Here is a 23164-nt window from a genome sequence, read left to right on the forward strand (position 1 = left end):
GATTTTTTTTTTTTTGGCCTGCCACCACCCCCACAACCCCCCTCTTTGGAGGACAACTTTATTTTTAATAAAGCAAAATATATGTTATAGCATACACAATATGTTGAATGTGAATATTTCAGTGAAACACTGTTATAAGCCTAGCCACTTAAAGCTCTTGCCAATAGGCACAGAAGTCTGTGTGAAAGAGTCCACTATACGGGTAGATTATGTCAGCCTGTACTTCCAGGTCCTTCATGAGAAGTGATACGAAACAAAAACTGAAGGTAAAGGTTGGGTATTTAGCAGATGCATGTTTCCAAAGTGACACAAAGCCTCGCAGAGTTAAGGAATCAAACATGGGCTGATTCGACAGTGACTGTTGCACCACCTCATGCAAAAACAGCACACTGTTCTGCATACTGCAGTCTGTTATGCACATTATGCACCCTACTCTCTTGCCTGCTCCTAACCGCAGTGCAAAAACTACGTTCCTGTGTATTGTTGCTGTATTACAAATGCTTAGCTATTGCTATATAAATCATTAAATTGAATCAAATTCTGCTCTTTAAATGGTTTATTTTGTACTTGTACTTGTAAATATTGGACTCAGCTTAAGAGAGCTTAAGAACACATACACAGCAAAAACACAGAATTCATGTTTTAATATTTAATGAATAAGATTGACATAATGTATGATCAATGTTTAAGTGCATAAAGTTGCCACCTACCATAGTAGAGATTTTCAGTAAATTGCTCATATCATTTCTGTCAATAAATTGATACAAACTTGAAAGAATAATAAGATTACATCTAAGTCTCTTGACCTATCCAAACTCTGTCGTTAAGAACTAAAATTTTCCAACTGGAAACAAATTTTTAAAGTCACGCGGAAAACTGAAATTCTTTCTTGTTCAAAGGAGAAAATGTATAAGATGGCGGACCAGATAGAATAATCAGAACTGCGGTACTAGTTGTCTTTGCTTTGGAGGGCTTGAGGATACCAGGTCCCTGCCTGTGTGATGCACAATTGTTATTAGGCAGAGCCCTCTTGTGGCAGACTTGTGCTCTGCTCCCTGTGATGCACAAGCTGCAGTGCATTTGCTAATGCTCATTTCAGAAACTGGATGAAATTAAATGAATCAAAAACATAATGGTAAGTAATGGTTAATTGTGACTAGTTTTCAATAGTGAGTTATTTCCCTCTCTCTCTCTGTGTGTGTGTGTGTGTGTGTGTGTGTGTGTGTGTGTGTGTGTGTGTGTGTGTGTGTGTGTGGTACACAACATGTGTACCATGTGAGTAGATGGGAATATGTATGTTTGATTGAAAGCTTTTCTGAAATCAGACACATATATGCAATCTTACATGTAAGTTTGATAGGGCTCTATAAGCATACACACTACTGTAAGGTTGGTGAGGTCACTTTGTGCTGTTTCCACTGTTTCACAAGCTCTGTCTCCCCCTGCTGGCTGGTTTGTTGAATCCCTCTTCTGCTGGGACTCCTGCATTTCCAGCTTTTCTCAGGCTGGGTGACATCAGCAAGCCACTCAAACAAAAGAAACCGTAAGACCATGACCATGGCACAGTATTGAACACACTATTGAAATGTGTGCCATTGTCTAGTCTACTGAAGAGAATTGTATTTGAGGCCCGTACATACTTTTCTCACAAACATTGCCAGATGCCAGACATATTTTTGCTGCAATGCTGCACATTACATTTCTCACGGTTGCCATATGATTCTCATGCATTTATCTGTGAGAAATTCTGACTTGAATTGAATCCTGAATGAATTACTTTCCTACCAATGATCTTTCCGTCACGGAACACTTATAATTACTCTAAATGACTCTCTCTGTCAATGATAGCCTCCAGTAGCTCAGTCCATTTGGGAACTATAATGTCATGGTTTTTGAGGCCCTGCTACGATAAAAGAAATTGAACTTTATTGCCCTGTTCATTTATGGGTGACTGATGGACGTCACTGTCAGCAGTACTATCTTGTAAGTTCCTCTGAGTCCAGTTTTGCAGAGGTGCGGTACAAAATCGGATAAAATTCCAGTAAACGCAATTGACGGCTTTCCTTTCCTTGACGGGAAAGTGCTCGATGGGGACCAAGATTACGACCTCAGTAAACCACTGGTCAATGGAAATGTTCTGATCCCTTCCTAGCCAGCCACTCCCAAGTGTAACGTTGGCCTCGACAGTGGTAGAAGTGGCCGAATTGACCAAAAACAAATAAATCCTGTGAAAAAGAGAAACCTCTCAACAGAGCAGAATGTGGCATGTCTGAAACTAAACTCCAATCCTGGCCCTTCTTTAGAAAAAAAAAGAAAAAAGAACGCAACCCTGAATGGAACGGGCGTCGCAACACGTGGACCGCGCATCACGCAGCTTCACACAGCCATGAGAGTGCCGCAGCTCTGTCAAGGTCAAGCGAGAGTGGCGCAGCCCGCAGCCTTCACCTCTCCCTTTGAGGTCGTCTTTTGGCGTAAATGAGAAACAGTGCATTCACAGGGGCTTTCCAGCTAGTAGTCATTTGGTCTATTGTGAAATTCACAGCTTCTCCTGTCTCCAGTGGAGGCTGCAGCCTGGGTCTGGTGATGACTTTTTACAACATGAGTGTGACGGCCTCTGTCTGATGGCTTAAAAACACGCGCGGCGGCGGCGATGCACAAGTACAAAGAGAGGCCCAGTAAACATTTTTCGAGTCAACTCATCCACCGCAGTAAAGCAGAACCAAATGAGCGCTCACTTCCATATGAAAAACAGCAGTTTATTGTCCTGTTACGCCATGACTGAAAATGTCATTGTCATCCCCATCGCCGCTGAGGTCATGTTTCCAGGCACGCCTTGAAGATGGCTCCCTCGCCGCCACAAGCTGTTGTCACTTAGGCCGCACAGCAGACAGACGGCCCCGAGGAGCAAAAGACCAAATGGAGGGGAAGAGAAGGGAAAGCTACAAGGAAAAGTGTTTTCATCAGCCAACCACATGAGAGAGGAGCTGCTCTCAGCCCTCAACCCCAAGGACCCCCGAGAATCCTGTGAGCTTTGGTTTTTACTGGCATGCTGTCTCCTCTCCCTTCCTCCACCCCCCCCCCCCCCCACCCCATCATCCCAACCACCCGACTACAAACACAAACTGGCCTCCCTGCCCCGTCAAGCTACGTCGGGGACGCCTGTGACAATGATCAGGCCCTCCTGACTGGCTCCGTCACACCCGGCCCTCCTCCAGCCACCGAGGTCCCGTCACATCAAGCCAGCCGCGTGGGGCCGAGGCCCAGGACAAGCCAGCCAAGAGGTGCGCAGACAGACCGCAGGCACCCAGACTTGTTTCAGCTCAAATTACCGCCATCTCTCAGGGGAAGCGAGCCCCGCAGTGATGCGCCATTTACTGAGACATAACAGAGGCGCTTTTTTTTCTCTCTCTCATGCTGTCAGCGCTACAAACACAGTTGGGAGAGAAAGCGTGATGTGTGCTCATGAACAAACATGTGCAAGCAGCCAGTTAATCTAACCAATGTTCTGCAAGACCATGATGTGAGCGCTGATGTTTGTTTGTGTATGTGTACAAACTTGCACACTGAGTGGCAGATGAGTAATGGGCCAGTGGTCTAGGACGACGTGGGCCGCTAGCACACACACACCAAGTTCAAGTTTGTGAGCTGGATAAGAGATGAGATGGAGGGGGGTGGAGGGTAGGTCTGCCCACTGGCCCAAGGCCTGAAATCTGAGGTCAGGGACTTGGGGGAGTGTATCAAGTAGTGCACCTTTAACTTCGTACAGTACTAACGCAATGAGTGAAATGCTGACAAATAAACTGCAAATTGTTCAAAAGTATGTATAGTATATATAAGAATATATAGTTTCACAGACATACTATCCCATATTAATCTGGTTTGAGTGAAATTGTTAGTAGAACCAGTCTGTTGGCTTAGTCTTGACCAAATAATAGTGCAACAACTCAAGTCTGTTCTTGCATTTATACTCTAAAATTTGAATACTCACACAGTTTCCGCTAAGGGAGGAGGGAGGCGCAGAAGGAGGAGATTGGCCAGGGGCTCCGTTCAAACCAGGAGTGCCGCAGGCCACCCCACACCGCACCACACCACACCACACCGCACCGCACCGCACCGCACCGCACCGCACCACCTCACACCGCACCACCCCACACCGCACCACACCGCACCACCCCACACCGCACCACCCCACACCGCACCGCACCGCACCACCCCACACCGCACCGCACCGCACCCCACACCGCACCACACCGCACCGCACCGCCCACACCGCACCGCACCACCCCACACCGCACCACCCCACACCGCACCGCACCGCTCCACACCGCACCACACCACACCGCACCACACCACACCGCACCGCACCACCCCACACCACACCACACCGCACCACACCGCACCACACCGCACCACCCCACACCGCACCGCACACGTCTGCTGCACAAGGCTGCTGCTGCTCTGCTGCGCGGGGAGCTTGCAGAGAGAGCAGTGGAGCTCTACAAGGTCAACTGACAAGAGTCATCGCATGAAACGTGAGATGCACGGAGCGTCTGACAGCCCCATCCTGAGCTGATGGCTCTTTGTGGACGCGGAGAGGATCCACCACTGTGAGGCCCGCAACATTTAAACAGGCCTTTGTGTGCAAGGCCCCACTCAGGGAGTCTCCCGCAGACAAAACAAAGAGGACCTGTGTTTGACATCTCGCGCTCTGCCAAACCTGCGGCCAGCTCACAAAAGAGGACATGACGAGGACGCTGTGGAGACTGCTGAGCTGTCACAACATCATCTCGACGAGAGTATAATTATTCATTCATCATTCACATTTATCTTTTAAGCAAACAAATCACACATCCCAAATCATATCATGGACTATGTATACATGTGTATATGTATACGTTTCATTTGACAGATATGAAATGTTGGACAACATCAACTAAGTCTTATCATGTTATTATAGAGACTTTGCCTTGGTACTTAAAATCACTCATTTTTTGTTTAGATTTCATTTGTAGCCTGCTAAGAATCCAGCCAAGTCGTCAACTAATTTGAGGAAAGGATAAAAGAGGAAGTCCTCATCATGATATTGATATCCTCAAGCTGATGTTTTGGTTATATGTATAAGAAACTTGCTCGGGAGCCAAACGGAAAGCCACAAGTTTGTATTTCTTCTGTAACGGTGCCATGTTGGAGTTGGGGTCTAAACATACCTTGTCAGATGTCAGGGGCGACCAGGGAGGATTAATGACAGAAATAGGAGAGGAGCATGGGAATGAGATATTTCCTGTTGGATTACGGGCCCTCAGCTTGTCCAAAAGCCGTTGTGGATTTGCATTATGGGCACTCTCGGTTCTCTGCTCTCTGTCATATTCCCCATTATGGTCACTGTGGTCCACTCACAAACTGACCCCCTTGCGTTTGGCTCACCTCATTTTTCTATCACGGGGACAGGCGCCTAAACTGGCTGCAATTGTGGGTTTGATAGGTAAAGTCCGTCCATTGATAGGTGGAGTATAATTGAGCAAGTGTCATCGGTTTCCCTAACCAAGGTCACGTCTCAGTGAAATTCCTCTCTGTGGTGTTGTTCTGATGCTTCCACCTAGAGAGGTTCCCAAGAGTGCCGAAAGTGGCCTGGAGCTGGAAACATGGCCTGTTTGAACTGAGCTCCGAGCAAACACTGACTCTGAGCCTGCTATTGTGCAGGAGAAAAAGCAGAACACACACAGCAAACACCTCCGTTGTGTGTGTGTGTGTGTGTGTGTGTGTGGGTGTGTGGGTGTGTGTGTGTGTGTGTGTGTGTGTGTGCTTATTTATGTACATGAGAGTGATAAACGATGAAAGAAAATAATCTAGTAGATATATGTGTTTATGCATGTAGCAAAGAGAAAACAAAAGTAAAATGTATGAATGAAAAAGTGTCGATGTGTGTGTATGTGTGTGTGTGTGTGTGTGTGTGTGTGCTGTTTCTGAGTATGTGTTCATGCCGTATAACTGCTGTCACCTGCAAACACAGGACCACTCCTTCAATAAATGAACTTGACGCAAATGTAAACTCAGTCTGAAAGGGTCACCATACCTGTGATGTTCCTAAAAGGATCTGTGAGGGAACAAAGTTGAGCCTCACTGCAAAACATTTCAAGAATCTAACCTTCAAAGGAAAAAAAAGCCTCAACATATTAATGCTTCCCTCACAATGGAAAACTACAGCGGTGTTGAATATAGCCTGTCTTGGCGAATATAGTAACCATTGCAACTTACGTATTTGATTTAATTAATTAGCTACGTCTGGTCTCTTAAAGGCATAAGTCATGTCTTCTCATATTTTACAGTTTATATGTACGGTTCTAAATTCCATTTACAGACCTGTAAATAAATCTGCTTAATGTTTTGTTTTTGTAGGCCGAATCCACTTATGTGCATGTTGATGGATTTTTGCTCTGCCTGCCACAATCTTGGATGAAGTGGACCCAGTCCATGGAAAACATGCAAACATATCGAACATAACCTTACAGCGCCACACTTCAAACCGCAGATCTGCACCCTCAACACAAACACTCATTTGTAAAAAATAATCCTGCCTTCCCTCCATCTGAGGGGCCTGTCTGCAAATGCTTCTCCTGCTCATACAAAATCAATTTAAACGTTTAGGATACCAAAAAAAAATGGGTTTCAGCAGAGGGAAGCTTCTCCAAGAAGTACAGAGTGTTGACATATAGGCTACGGACAGAGAACAATACAGGTCTATTCTAAAATATTCTAAAAAGAATGGCAACCAATGAAGCATAAAACCCTTTTTGCATAGTTTAATATACCTCAATTAGAAGTATTTATCATGCCATCACTAAAAACATTGCTGCAGACATTACTGCATCTCTGCATGCAGAGGCAATGCAGACCTAAGCTCTTGAGGACACTAGTGCATTTCCTTTTGATGATGTTTAGTGTAGCTTATGTAAACATAGATAATATCAGACTGAACAAAAAAATAATAATACGCCACATTTCCATCAAAGCCTTTTTAATGGTTAGAAGCCATACTGTGATGATGACCCATCTGAATGACTGATTTTCCTTCTTTGGCAGTTTTATTGTTGAGTCTATGGTTGAGAGTTTTTTTTGAAAAAGGCCAAATAACCTAAAGACGAATCAGCTGAGCGCTGAGAGTAGAGGTCGCAGCACTGAATAGCCCTCCCCATCCCACCAATGCAAAAGTATCGAGATTTAGGCGAATTTGTGTGTGGTGTGTCTGTCAACGGACAGCAGCCCCTGCACCTCCATGGTCTGACATCCAATACCTCACTGTAACACAGACGTGAACAGTCTTATCTCGCCCTCCAAGGAACCTTCATCACTCTTGCCTCTGGTCTCCCACTGAGCGCTTCACACAGCAGACTTAGGAAAAAAGGGCGAGATCTCACCAGAACCGCACATTTAACTGGCACATTCGCAGGTCTGACGGGAGACCAAGTCGCTACAGAGTGGTACAAGCCCCCAACACACAGATAAAGTGGTGACTCTGAGTTCACGACTGGAACGTTTTTACCCTAAAGAGTCATAGGACACATTTTGTTGATGTATTTGAAGGAACTTGGCATCGTGTCACCCAGCCTTGTCAAAACGGGGAAATTGATACAGACGTTCAGGGTTGTCTCTGAGGTTGCCTAATCAGAAAAACACATTTGATGGATTGGCTGAGGTCCCTAGTGCAATGTAAGGCCCATTGAAAATAGCAACATAGCAAATTAGCGTTTGAAGGTTGAACATGAGCAAAACACCGCTCACTTTAACTTTTATTAAATCTTTATCCAAGCACTCAATATGGCATTCAGCTTTGGCAAGGATGGGAACCTCAGAAAACCTGCTTTCCATTGAAAAGCCATGGTAGATGGCGTTTTGACTTGCACTAATCAGCCAGTGAAGCCGAAGTTGTACCGGAGAGAGCAGCTGGGGTGGTGTATCTTCCATTCATCCGCACAGGCCTCGGCCGTGCGTGTTATAGCAGCAGATGCAATTATTAGACAATGAATATGCCAGATTCACCACACGCAGATGTGTATGACCAAGAGATAAGCTCCCCAAAATCATGCTGGTCACATTAAGGACATCCATTGGTTTGCACAGCTTAGCAGCCAAAACTGCACATCTAAACTGGCCAGTTTTCTGTTTTGAATGTTAGTTCTTTTTGAAAGCACTCTCTCCATCCTTCAGGCATTCTTATACTTTTTATAGTTTGAGAGGTAATGCTTAAAAGCAACATAAATGTATCATATTTGGCCATATGTGGCCAATCATAACATGATTTCTTAAAATGAAATTGTACTTTTGTTTGAATTTTACTTTCCATCCTGGAAAACATGCTTAAAATACAAGCAAAATTGCACTACGGGCAAGTGCTAAAATTTGGAGAAATCCTAATGACTCCTGCACAAACCCACGTGGTGGGGGCGGAATGGGGTGGTTAGGGGTGAATGTGTTGGTGCAGATAGCCAAGGGCTGTGTGTAGATGTGGCAAGCCCAGCCACTGCTCCATGGTTTGGCCTGCTGGATAAATCCATTTCCTTGGACTGGGTGCACTGCTCTTTCCAGCTGAACAGGCTCCCACACAAACAAGAGGATGCCCGGTGGGTTTTCTTATTTAGCCTTTGGTCAAGAGCACTTAATAACATTTTAGAAGACAGTGGGACGTTTCTGCAGTCTGTGGCCAAAAAGGGGGGTCTTTCAGTCAGTTTTCACCCACCAGCCTGAAGAACATGGAGGTGAAAAGAAGCAGAGCCACTTATGCAATTTTGGATAAAGTTACCATGGAGCTGACCCCAGGAGAGAGTCATAGGGTTTAGTATTCAAGCTAAATATTCACTGAAAGTGTGACACTACGTGTCAGTTCTAGTGGCAAATGAAATTGTACAAAGGTGTAAGAGTACTAACAACATGGAATACTAATACCTGAATTGATATTCAACAGTATATTAATAATATAGGTTATGAGAGAAACCGTGGTGGGATATGTGTGCTATTCACTGAAGACAATAGCACCTTCACATTACTGCAGAGTTACCAATCTCCAGCCTTGAACAATACAAACCTAATCAAAGTACTAATCAAAGTACTAACCCATCTTCAAACACCCCTATGTAGACTTCAATGTGTTACTTGGTTGCTATCATTCTCTATCTATCACCAGTCAGGATGAGACAAATATTACATGGATCCTACCAATCTCCAAAAAGCTGCCCAATTAATGGACAAAGCCAGTCTTTATTATTGGTCTGCTAAGTTCTGTTAAACTACTCAACTAAAAAAGATCACTATGGGAGGTCCATAGTCTATATAGCTGCCAGCTACTGTAGATCATAATTTACCGGTAGATGCTAAATCAATGAAGACAGTGAAAAGATAACTATCTAAATCCCCAAACTCATAAGTATAAGTATATATACTCTTTTGATCCCTGCATTTATCCCAATCCGTGAATTAGTGAAACACACTCAGCACACACTAATCCTGGCGCAGTGAGCTGCCTGCAACAAATGCAGCGCTTGGGGAGCAGTGAGGGGTTAGGTGCCTTGATCAAGGGCACTTCAGCCGTGCCTACTGGTCGGGGTTCGAACCGGCAATACTCCGGTTACAAGTCCCAAGTGCTAACCAGTAGGCCATGGCTGCCCCAATCCTACGTGGGAGAAGTTAAAAATTAAATCCATGATTCTATTTTGACTAAAAGTTGTTGATACCCCCACCCCCCGGATACGCTCCTGGGAAATCAAAATTGAATGGTAGGGCCAAGGGTTAGATGGATCCCCAGGGTCAGGATGCATATAGTTTTTGCCACAGGACTTCAGGCAACTTGAGTAGCACCACCTTGAGTAGCATACTGGTTCGCTTTATGCTTTCACAGACTCTTTTCCACCCTTGGCGAACCCTTTCTTTATCCACATGGATTACTTCCTTCCATGCATGTTCTTCTGCACTTGCCCTCTCATGGTACATCGTTACCATTTCGATCACAAGGAACAAGGAACAAGGAACAAGGAACAAATGAATAAGCTGTGGTTGCCATTGGTCAATATTTTGCTGTTGTTCTTTTTGATATCAACTCTATCAATTGAAACATACCCAGAGCAATATTGATCAATAATGTTTTTTCGATTCTGTTGGTGGGGTAGACTACGGAAGACCATAAAAAAATCTAGGACTTATTCAATAGTAGCCCAGTCTGAACCCGCATCACCTCTTCCAGTGTAGGATATCTGTGGGCCATCTGTGGGGCAGAGCTATTGATGAATGATTGATGAAATCTTCAAAAATCATAACTACAGCACAGATAGTCTTTGTGCCACTGAGGGGGGTTTGTTGGAACACCTAGTGTGTAACCCTCAGAAACCCAACAGAAGCCTTACATTTGCAGTATCTGACAAAATCACTTTAGGCAGTCCTATCTATGCTAACCTCAGGGCTTTCAGGAGATTTCACCCATGAACCTGCAGGGGGTTAGCCCCTGCTATTTAAGCAGTTTGTGGTACCATGTAAAATGTGTTTTGTTGATTCAGAATAGATTTGACACTATTGTTTAAAAGAGTGACATGACACTGTCATGAACACATGAAACCTAACCCTAAAACCCTAATCCTAACCCCAACCCCAACCCTGACCCTAACCCTAACCCTAACCCTAAACCTAACCCTAATCCTAAACCTAACCCTAATCCTAACCCTATCTTGTTATGACAAAAAACGAATGTCACTTAATAACAGAAGCTTAATGTCATAAACGTTTATGACTTGTTTTGACACGTTCATGACAGTGTCATGTCACTCTTATGTCGACACTGTCAAGTAAAGTGTAACCAATAAATAAAACATCAATTGTAAAAATATCAATTGCTAGTGACATATCTAAGGTAAACTAATCAATCCATTCAAAAGGGGGTGGGTCATCTTGCACTTTCTCCTAAAACTGACCTTATAGGCAAGTCCCATCAATCAGGGGCCATCTTGGTAATGGCTTTTGGGCAGTTATTTTCCTATTCAAATGAATGGGCAGACATACCTAAAGGAAAGAATTGACATTAAAAGTATCAGGCGAATCTGCTTTTAAAACTGAATTAAACAAAATATATATCTCCTCGCAAATTGCTAAAATAAGGCTAAAAAGACATTATTTATAGTTAACTTGCTCACTGCGCATGCACCAACAATTGCGGCATGGCTATTACCATGGTGATGTGAACAGGAGGCAAAACGTCCATTATGCCGTTTCCAAAAATGCGGTTGGTTGCTTTCATTACGGGAAGGGGTGGGATATGTGTAGACAACTGCCATATTGACATTACGAACAACCTCCTATATTTCTTCTTTGAGTGCTGTGTCTTCTCATTATAAAGTCTCAGCCTTATTTCACCACTCAGTTGGTGCTCCAACCCCAAATCTTCTGATAATTCTTCAGTTGGATATTGGGGCAGAGAATACCAGAAATCTAGCAGCTCATAGCCATTTGGTAGATCACCCAGGTCAACACTAGTCTTGCATAAATTATGAATGTCAATGCAAAATGTTAAAATAATCTATCCTACCAGACGAACGAGTGGTTAAACAGTGGGATTTCAATTTTGTGTTTTACTACGTATTGTCTGTCAGAAGCAGAAATGAAGTGGTCTAACCTTAAAAACAGCCTTTCTGTGAGAGGAGAAATGAACAAATGACATGCCCTGTCAGTGAACTCTCAATATCTCTGGAGGAGTTATGAGCTTCTGAAGAATGCCTGGGTGTTCTACTTCCACAGTATTAGTCCAAGCAGTTCACTAATGAAATTAAGAGTATTTACAAAAAGGTCACTACATTAGAACTTAATGTAGAAAAGTGTACGTGCAGCAGGGCTTTTTGACATATTTATAAGCTTATATGTTGTTTATTTATGTGTTTTTTTTTACAATAATGTCTAAAATCATCATGTGGACCACTGTTGGGGGGCATATCTGGTGGTCTGATGCCGTTTTGCTTATTTGTTTTCCAGTGGTCCACTGGCGGGTTGCTCCAGACAAACGCAAGGCAAGCTACCAGTATGGTATTAAAACAGTAAATGTTGCATCAACAACTGATCGACTGTTTGGTAGTTATGTATAGAAAGTATTCTAGTTAACAACTGTTAAGTTTAGTTTGTGATTACATCTGTGAATGATTATTTCGGACAGCGGTGAGTGATTGGATTGTAGCATAACAATGCATGTCTTTATGTTGGGGGGAACATGTCCCCCTCAAAGTCTATTAGACTCATATTAAACCTCCCTTCTTTGCAATGGCCTTCAGAGTCATGTTATATGGCAATAGTCCAGTTTTACTATGGAGTACACCATGCACACTGTTCCAGTATTTATAGTAAATAGCTGAAGTTGTACTGAAAGGGTATGAAAGCTCTCTCTTCTCTTCCCTGGAAGTTAAATCTCACTCAGAACACTCGCAAAGCATTCCATACCATTCCATTCCTTGTGTTAACAACAATGGCTTCTCTACTCTTGGCGTAAATAACTGGACTAACGCACTTAACACCTTAGGATAGTCAACTAGGTGCTAAATCCTCCTGAGGGTCACCTCACCAATTGGGGCGATTAAATAAGTTTAAAAAAGAACTGTGAGTGCTATCCTTTATTCATAAAAATTATATTTCTCTACTCTTGGGCAATGCTGGGTGCAGAACAATGTGACCCACGCTGTCCTTTGTCTGAAGTCCATACCCTATAAATATACTTGTGCTTTGAAGATTTTAATTAAACTAAACAGGACCATCTCCACCCACCAGCCATGATGGGTTTAAGACAAACAAGGCCATCTTTTACAGGGGGAGATCAAATGCAGCTCCGTTTATGTCACCCTGTGTGGAACTTTATGTTGGATTTCAATCATTCTGAAATCCATCTGGCATTTTGATGTGCATGTTTTGAAGTCTTGCGGATGGTAAAAGCAGAGATGTTCCAGAACAAAGAATTCTGCGGCTTTTGTTACTTTCATCCCTGAAGGCATTATGTACCCACTGCAAGGGCATCTAAATTGCTCTCTGACACTATGGCTATTCCAGTTGTGGCATTTGTCTCTTTATACTGTATGAGACTATTTCTTTTTTGCGTGTGTTGTGTTGTGTTGCATGTGGATTTGCGTGATATTTTATATTGTATGATAATGCCGTATACATGTAAAATACGCACCTAATATATTATTCTGTGCAAGTGTCCAAAAGCACAGCACATGTAATTCCTCACTCCACAATTATAAGCTTGCTGTAAAGTAGAAGCAGACTGTCTGGAGAGTTGCTCTGCTCTGGGCATTCCAGTAGGTATTAGCCAAGGACAGGCACCACTGCCACTGTACCACCCAGTTATGGGCTACAGGACTGGTTTGCACCACACACAATTCCCCCTGATATGTCAGCTTACAGCTATTCATACTAGTCTTTGTGTGTGTGTGTGTGTGTGTGTGTGTGTGTGTGTGTGTGTGTGTGTGTGTGTGTGTGTGTGTGTGTGTGTGTGTGTGTGTGTGTGTGTGTGTGTGTGTGTGTGTGTGTGTGTGTGTGTGTGTGTGTGTGTGTGTGTGTGTGTGTGTGTGTGTGTGTGTGTGTGTGTCTCCACCCTTCCTGCAACACATTTCTAACAGTCTCAATTATTAGCGTTTCCCTCCTGCAATGTGTAGAAATCACATGGATAAGAAATTATAAAATACTTTGTCCTATCGCCACAAGGGGGGGTTTCCTTTAATAAAACCTGCAAGGTAAATTATAACCCTGGACTTCTCAATCATTTACCACTTTAAAGAGCACATTTCTTTACGTATTTCCACGTAACATGCACTTAAAAAGAACAAATATGTGTAGTGCTAGTAAGGTAAAGAATAACAGAACAACCTGGATTATTGGTTATATATTTTCAAGTGAGGTAAAAATAAAAAAGAAACAACCATACAGTTCTCTAAAATTGAACGTGTGAACATGTTGGAATGTATTATTTCCAAGGAAGCACTGTCGCTGATTTTGTCAGCAAAGTCTCTGGTAGCCTGTGGTGTAATATATTTCCTAAGGGCGAATTTACCCACTAACAATTACACTTGCGTTTAGAGAGGACTGGTTGCCCGTCCCATCTTTATACTCGAACTGATTCAAAAGAGGGGCGTGGATTTGGATTTTTACCTGCACCTTGTGTACCTGAAGCTACATGGAAAGAATTTCAGATCGTCAAAGCATAGGAACTAGTAACCTCCTGTAGGTGACAGGAACATAATCTGCCGGCATTCCAGAGAATGAGCGAGAGAGAACGCGAGTGAGAGAGAGCCAGCATTATCATGCGAGACTGCCTTACCTGGGGCGCAGGAGCAAGTGAAAACACATTACTTTGCGCCACTTTGAAAGAAACGGTCGAGATAAAAGAATGCAGCAGTAGAATTCGTCACATATCCTATCTTTTGCCTTTCATTCTCGAAAGTTAAGCTCGACTTAGAATTCTATATTCCACCTGCTGTCTCCTTACTATGGATTTCAAAGTAACGACGATTTTAAAGGATTGCAGAGTCACTTCAACTCGAAACAGAAATGATTGCTGTACCTGGAAAGGTTGAACAGCGCAAACGTTACCGTGACAATGCACAGACCCCCCCGACACTGGATTTTCAACGTGTTCTTATGCTTTGGCATCATCTACTTGAGGCTCGGGTGAGTTTTCAAAGCTGCATTCACGAGTCCAAACTGTTCTCACTTCATTGTTGTAATTGGTTGATGAATGAGTTGAGGTGTGAAAGACTACAGTGCAGAAAATGCGAAGAGTGCTACTAGTCTACGTTCAGTGGGTCCGTTGCTGACCGATACATCCAAGACAATGGTGATCTTGATTCGTTATCCTCGTTGTAGAACTGTCCCAGTGATTAAGTTGCATTTCCTGTTATCGGTTTATAAAGTATCTATAATTAATTTCCCTGTTGGCAAGTGCCATGCTTTTCATCGTGTGTTCGGTTCACCTCTCCATACCCTCTTCAATAGCGGCACTGAGCTGTATTTCCACATTCCTCTGCATAGACAGAGTTTCTACCTGTTTTGCAATACCTCACCTGAATAAGCCCCAGCTAGTATGTGCAAAGCACCAACCAAAACTTATTTCTGAGTCTTTGGATGCATGATGTAGGCTATAGCTTATTTGTCAGTGTCATGTTGAAGAGGTAGCCTAATATTTTATTTAAAGTGATCTAAACATTAGTCTATCCCACTGCAGATACTGCTTAATTAGTCAGTCAGTAGGCTACGCAGGACAGTTACATTTAGCTTAGAGACATGCATTGATTTAAATTACTTAAATGTTTAATTGCTTAAATTGAGGTTACATTTTTTCCACAATTTTCTTTTTATTTTATCAATTTTATTAATTGAAACTGCCTGAGTATGAGACCTATGCAGGGTTACACAGGCCTGTAAAATCAGCCTAAACAAATTATCTGTTAGAATAACAGGAAATCAAACAAAAATCATGACATTTCCCACATCTTTCATTGTTGACCTGACAAAATAATGTGATATCTGCATGTATCCACATCATATGAGGATGGCAATGATGATGGTGGTTCATATCAGGTGTGGGATTTGCATTGGAAAACTGTATGAGAAGCGCCACTGCATATCTGGCTGTTTCATCAGGCCAAACCTGTTTGCTCACTTCAGCGGTCTTTTCTTTGAGAAAATCTTTCATGATACCCTCTTCACTCACAATAATGAGAGGCAGCAGGTGATGACGGACATCAGGTCTGGCTTTCATGGTGTGTGGACAGACACCTTCAGACACGTCCAACACCACTGACAAAATGCTGCTAAATGCACACTCTAGGGAACATTGTCAACATAGGCCTACTGAAGAATGTTTATGTTTCTCCATATACAGCGATTCAAGTTCTTTTAAGTCATCTACATTAAGGCCTGCACTAGTAAGGCTTTCAGTTTCCTCTCCTGTCAACTCTTCACCTCTGTGCTTAAAAAAATAACTGGATGCCCCAGCAGTTGACTCTGAAAGGTTTAGATCACAGATCAGGTGTTTGTGAGAGCCCCCTGCGACTCTTTGCTACTATCACCTTATTCTGAACATTTTCTCCAGAATTATTGATTTGTGAAATGTATAAAAGTATACACATATTCTCTGCTTTTCAGTTGGCTCGGATAAGCATTAAATGGTCTTCATTGTGTACAAAAAACTTCCACACCTTCCACCTTCATTATTAGCTCAGCTTTGATTGACAAAGTATCCAAGTGTTCCAAACCAGAGTAATATTTAAAAGGTGAAAATATAGTTCAGGAAAAGACAATGCAGGTCTTTCAAAGGTAGCTCATAACAAGAGGGTTTATCATACATGGGTGACCCTCATGAGAAAGCCTGCATTTTTAATTAATCCATGATTTACTACCAATTCCCTTATGTACCTATTTCAGGCATACACTTGCATACCAGTAATACTGGCAATTGCAGGGGAAGTGAATAGTGACACTTCAGCGGTAGACCTTATAAGGAACTTAAAAGTCACACAATTTGTGCGATTGTATACCTTAAGCCCGTTGAGATCAATGAAAAGTTTTAAGTCCGGAGCTCCAGATCTTGTGTCGCCCTATTGTCGTTGTGGTATGTTACAAAAGTGGGCGGATTGCACTGTCTCTCTGCCCAATGGCAGGCCGCGGGTCTCATGAGAGGAGAGAAAGGCCTTTTTCTGCCATCCAAAATCCCTAAAAACCATCATCATTCCGGCTCGGGAAGCACACTCTGTAACAACCCCTACCGCTTGAGAGATGCCAGACTCCAGCGCACACTCACGGCCCTGGGAGCTGGGAGCTGCATAGGAGCACCGACACTGACTCTCCTGATCACTACAGCTAATCTGGAAGACAAGTCTTTTTGTTTCAACGCACGGGAACTAAACGCGCATCTAAAGGAATAAGGAGTTTTTATGCCAGTTTTTTCATCAGAAAGCGGCAGTTTGCTCAATCATGATCATCTTCTCATCGCGCAGTGTACTGCTGTCAGTCTACTACCCGCAGATCTTCCTCATCCTCACCAGCGGTAGCTACCTGTAAGTTCATTTAACTAGTGACTTGCATGTGGTATCACATCATATCACTTTACAACTGGGCGTTGGGCGGACTGGATTTGACAATAAAAACACGTGTGGCATCTTTTTACGCCAATTAGTGTTAAGTGATCGGGATATTAACATTTGCATATTGTCTAACCACGCATTTGCGCTGTGGAATCTTGTTAACACCTAACGTTATTGATGGTCTAAATGTTTTGGGGGGGACAGAACATGGCTTTTCGTACAAGTGATGCTGTAACAAACGCTATTTGAGTTTATAAGTAGTCTCTCTGTCATGAATTTAATATAAACTTCGTGAATTCCTCGAAAGGAAGATTTTAAAGAAACTGAAACATCAGTTCAAGTGACAAAGGAACATCAGATTCGCGTCAATGACAATAATCGCTGACAGTCAAGTTATTTCCCCCAGTAGTTATGACGTTTTTGTAACGCTGGAAAGTTGTTCACTGTGAATAAACGAGGTCCACGTGGGATTGATTTGTAGTTATCATTATTAGCTAACCGGCGTCCACTGGACAAGCAAAAGTTTTCATCCTCGAGATAAAAGGGTGAGCTTTGCTAGACGTGTTGGAAATCCTACGGCAGAGTGACTGAAAAACAGACATATAGCCTACAGTAGGCTACGTTTCCAATGTGGACAGGTTTGGCCACGGAGCGGCAGAGAAGTTCAATACAATTGAAAGAGAGGGAAGCGCCGTCTTTATGAAGAATGTTTGTCCTGTTTTAGGCTACCTACTGGACTTGTAAGGCTATGTGCAGTATCATCATGACTGCTGTTATCTGCTCAAGTGTCATATCATCACACACAAAAAGAGATTCCTAAACATCGACCAATTAGCCTACATGCTCTCGCTAATTGACATGTCCACCAATGTGTATAGAGAGAACAGATCTCCGAGCATAAGGTTTGATTTTCCCTTCTAAAATAATTACGGAACTATGGTATTCATCTTGCTTCCAGAGACCCCAAATTTGATGTTAAAATAGATGTGGTTTGGTTACAGTTAAAAGAGGGCATGTCTATGTTTAGCATTGGTTTGCACATTAGAAACTACATACCATTGTTTGTTTTTACAATTTAAACACTCTTGCGCACAGCACATCTGATACACTTCAGGATAGAGGCCGTTTGAATTCTATAGTCCAAATAATATACTGACGTTCAAATGTGAGCCCTGTTTATTGCTAAGAGTCCTTTCCTATCACTTATTCTATTTATGAAGCCTATGTCCAAATTTCACACATTGAAATGTGTTGAGGTGCATGAGGGGTGGTGCATATCCTTTGGGGAATTGGGATAAGAGCTGCGTTCCAGGCTATTAGGCTACTTCATGGTCGCCATCACAGTTCCCACTGTAACCAAACTTATGCAAAGAGGCTAACATTATAAAGTGTTTTTTTTTTTAAGAAGTGGAATAACTAAAGGTTCCCAGTAATTGTAATGCCCAGAGAATGTATTGTTGCGACACATCTGATATTGCATTGCACTGTTTGGACAAATTATTAGAGTGGGGAAATACAATTTGTATATGTTTCTGTATTGCTGTCTCTAGTTCCCCTTGTCTCTCCTCTTTTCTCCCTTTTAAAGTCATTATTGAGTCAGATGAGACCAGATGACAGTGATAATGATACAGTGAGGGTAAATGTCCAAATTTAGCACATCATTGTCTTAGGTTGCTTTTTATTGCCTCTCTGGTAAAGTCCTGTTGGTTAAAGTTTTGAATATATCACTATTATTTGTTTCTTCATGAATGTTTTTTATGACAGGTTATATGAGTCATTGTGAATTATGTTGTTAGACATGAACATTGTTATGCCTGTTGTCAGTGGAGCAAGCAGTGTTCTTTTTTTGTTAGTGGGACTATAATCCTGTGCATAATATTAGCAGTTAAACCATTAAACAACTGACAACTTCAGCAAGTTAAACATAGTTATTTGTCAAACTTTGTTGAAAGCATAGGTAGAAATTGCCCAACAAAATAAAGCATATGTACCAAAATTGGGCACAATATTTATTCTGCTGTGCGCAGAGTTTTAATTTTAACCTTTGTTAGTTTTTTAAAAGAAATGTCTGCCAGACACTCCTTCCATGTTGCGCTCTCAGTTTGTGTTAGGTGAGTTTGTCATATACAGTACCACCGTCGTGGCACATTCTGTGAGCCAGGAGACCTGGTAACATTTATTTGACATGTTTAAAAGGAAGTGCATTTAGCCATGAAGTAGATTATTTATAATTCCATAAACTAGGAAGTCCTTTGGGATTGCAGCACCCCATATTATTAAAAGAGTGCTTGCAAGTTGACCTTCTGCCGGATGGCATTTTTAATATGAGTGCCATCATCCTTTTTAGTAAAGTTCACACCAGTAGAGAAAACACTAGGCATGCCTAACTGTTTTGAATGTGTGTCGCTCGAGCTGCTCTTGTGAACTGTCACAGAGCACACAGGATGGCCGCTAAGCAAACAGAATCGCATTTGTGCACTTTGATGATGCAGGGATTTGAGAGATTAGCTGTGGAATGTCCAGCTTTTGATCGCATGATGCAGTTGCACAGCAACATCACACTGGGTTGTTGCTGGGTGAGCATGACGAGTGTTTTGGGTGCTTTGTGAAGTGACATGATGTTGAAGAGTTTTCAGAACTGTGTCACGTTTTCTGTAGAAATCAGGAACCACATTTTTCATTTCTTCCAGCAACACGCAATAAGCACCTCTGGCTTCACCAACACATGTTAGTACCGGTAGCAAGCACATTAAAAGGCAGGTGATAACAGGCACAAGTGAGAGAAGCATGGCAGGTTTTCAGAGATAGGTGCAGTCTCTAGACAGCCTTCCGTATTGTGGGCCGAGGCCAACTTGACACATTTATTACAATGTCATGTGTGGGGTAAACTTCATGAACTGTTAGTGAGCTAGTTAAGTTATAGAATGCATACCCATTATACTAAAACTATCACCTTTTCTCATAGTACAACTAATATTAAACTGAATGCAACTACTACTACTATACCACCAACATGTCATCAAATTCTGAATACCACCTCTCCAAATATGACTGCATTTGACCACTGAGTTATGATTACAGCAACAATAAGTTATATTAAGTTTCCAAAGTATATACAAGTGCTCAGAGACTTGCACGAGAGCATCCAGGGCTCTCAGAGAGCCAGGAGGAGGGAGCTGGTGAACCTTTGAGGGCCTCACATGGTCAGTCCAGGGTGGAGAGGAAAACGTAACACTCACTCACAACGCTCACAACCATGAAATGGACATTATGTTACATGGGAATGACTTGCACATGGACACTTTGCTGCGGATACTCATTTGTGGTTCAGCTAGTTTGCCTATACGGCTTTATTTACATCCCAAAAACAAATCATAATCATCCAAAACAAAGTGTAATTTAACCCCAGTGCGAGAGCACAGCAAGTCATGCATTTGTAAATATTTCTCTTTCTCTTGCTTTGAATGAGTATATGTAACTAATTATCATAATAACTATAGCATCGTTTCACAGAAATATGCTTCATTACATGATAGAAAGTATAAAAGTACATTGACTTGATGCTTCTCTTATTTGAACTTAAAGGTGACGGATTGCCTTCTAGCCACTAAAACAAAGCAATATAGATCATTAACATTATCCTGTTAACATTTTGAAAGCTCTATTGAGGAAATTATCTGTGTGTTGAATGAATTTTCAGATATAAGAGTAGCGCTATGTATCACCATATAGGTTTTGAAGTTCACTATGGAAGTTGCAGTTCAGCAGCTCATTCATGTCCAGCTTTTGATGCTGGGGCTGGCAATATTGGCAAAAACCTCTGATCTCAATATGCAGAGGAGAAATGCCCATACACAATATGAAACTATGTAATAATATATTATCAAATAATGTAGTTATACAAAGTTAATAGTTCAAACTGTTATACATCCTAAATAGTTGTGTTCAATTTAAAACATTAACAAATGGTTCTCACAGCTCTGCAAAAATACATATGGACACCTTCTTGCATATAGAAAAAAGTGCAAAACATCATAATGCACCAACATTGCAATATGAAACATACCATACGATTCTTACGATATAGAAGAATGATGATGATAATACACAATATGCAATACAATGTGGCACAGCCCTGTTTGATGCGGTGATTTATTTCACAGTTTTCAAATGTTTTTTTTTTTTTTTAATAAATCTACTTCGTAACACATGTGACCCATTTTGAAACGGTTTTAAGTGGTTCAGCACAATTATGGTCCTCAGATGGATGTTAATGGCAAACTGTCCAGTTTGTTGCTAGGTCTGATCGAAAACAAAAACTTCCTAAGGTTCGACTTGACTTGTGGCTGACATCAAACCAAATATTTGTGTGTGGTGAATGTAGACACCAGACTAATTGTAAACAGCTGTTAGACATGATTAGATATTGTGCTGTATAATTTATTGAACAAGAGGCCTCTAGAAAGCATTCATATTGTACCAGAGAGAAACTGCTGAAATCACAAGTGAACATCTCATGGGATTGAAACTCAGTGAGTTCACATACTACAGTGAGTTAAATCAGTGAGTTCACATACTACAGTGAGTTAAATCAGTGGACTCAATCAGATATGTTTTCAGCATATCTATTCTACAATATTCTAACTTCATTTGGCCTGCTATTCCAGGTCTATTAGATTTGTAAAATGATGAAATTATCAGACATATTTGTCTTTTAGTTGATTATATATATGGGATATGCTATGGTTGTAAATGCTTTTCCACATGATTTTCTTATAGTTAATTTTTTCATATTAAATAAATGTATGTTATTCAATCTCAATTACAAGTTGAAGGACTATTTAAGCCACATTGAACACAAGTTGATACAGCCCCCAGGTTAACTTAAAAAAGTAATTGTCTTAATTATTAAATAGTGGGAGACTGGGACATATGTATCACCAACCAAACAATTCATTCTCAGCAAGCTGTGTGTCTGTGGAAGATGTTTGGCCGTTTGTAGCTCATGAAAGAACTCCATGCTGCATTAATGTAGAGGGGAAGTTGACTTGCAAACCAAAGAATGGGTCTTAAATGTAGTGTTACAGATATATGCCTTGTTTCAGTTATAGTTTCATTTGAGCATGTGGTTTTGTATTCAAGAGTTATTTTGGTGCCTTTGTGGAAACAGTTAATCAACAAAATAGAGGGAACATGGCTGGCCATATCCAGTTTCCAATCAACATGTACCCCTTTTGTTCCTTTGACTTTGGGGAGCATGTTTTTGCTCTATGAATTTTTTTATGTTGGGGTGGGTGGGGGTTGGGGGGGGGTGGTGGGTGTTCATGCGCTGGTGGGTTAGAGGGCTGCATGCACACCATGCACTTCACTCAGTCCCTCACATTTTCGCTGACACACAGCTTGCTTGTATCAGCCTGCCCTGCTTGCGGTGGAACCCTCGGAGGCCTACGTCATACATCAAAGCTGGCATCTCCCTCCATGCTCTTTTATGGCTCCTTGTCTCTGGCCTGTTTGAAAAGCATGTATCTGCAGGGTTTGGTCGGCCATAAACAGCGAGTCTGTGCGTCGTTTTTTTTTTTACAATGTATTTTGTCATAAACACAGACAATTATTTGAACAGAACAAATGATTGCGGCAATTGTTGCAGCCCTGCCAATACAAAAGGCAGTGATCAGATGCAGAGGTGACCACATCAGGAGGGCATCTGGTCAAACAAACTTACAGTGATGGGGTGACATAAGGAAATCTGGCTATCCCCCAGCAGATGTCCATCTCTCCTCTCATCCAGAAGGTGAAATGGCGGGAGCTGCTCTCCACAATTTCAGATCAGGGCAGAGGAATGATCTCACACACGCGGCTGTATTTATTTAGGGACGTCCATTACACAACACGTGTGTGCAGTGCACCAAAACCCGAATGAATCTCAAATGATAAGGGATAACATGTTCTGTGTCACTCCTTCACAGAGCCGGGGCGACCACATCTGAACATGAGCAACGATGCTTACGACTGGCATATTTGCACCCGACACTTCTCAATTCAGCTCATGCCTGGAAACAATTCGAGCA

At 42.1% G+C, this 23164-nt stretch overlaps 1 protein-coding gene across 2 annotated transcripts in view; it reads left to right on the plus strand.

Annotated features, from left to right (window-relative positions):
- Positions 1–14605: 14605 nt before the first annotated feature.
- Positions 14606–23164, plus strand: part of wnt7bb (wingless-type MMTV integration site family, member 7Bb) — a 29886-nt gene continuing 21327 nt past the window's right edge. The window contains exon 1 of one of the 2 annotated variants that reach the window (XM_048257955.1): positions 14606–14682. In XM_048257955.1, the coding sequence (XP_048113912.1) occupies positions 14612–14682 (71 nt within the window). In that variant the 5' untranslated portion in view covers positions 14606–14611. Of the gene's footprint in view, positions 14683–16760; positions 17070–23164 lie in introns of those variants that run through there. The other variant, XM_048257954.1, reaches the window with a different exon arrangement.

This window comes from Alosa alosa, chromosome 11 (assembly GCF_017589495.1).
Source record: "Alosa alosa isolate M-15738 ecotype Scorff River chromosome 11, AALO_Geno_1.1, whole genome shotgun sequence".
In the NCBI taxonomy this organism is placed as follows: domain Eukaryota; kingdom Metazoa; phylum Chordata; class Actinopteri; order Clupeiformes; family Clupeidae; genus Alosa; species Alosa alosa.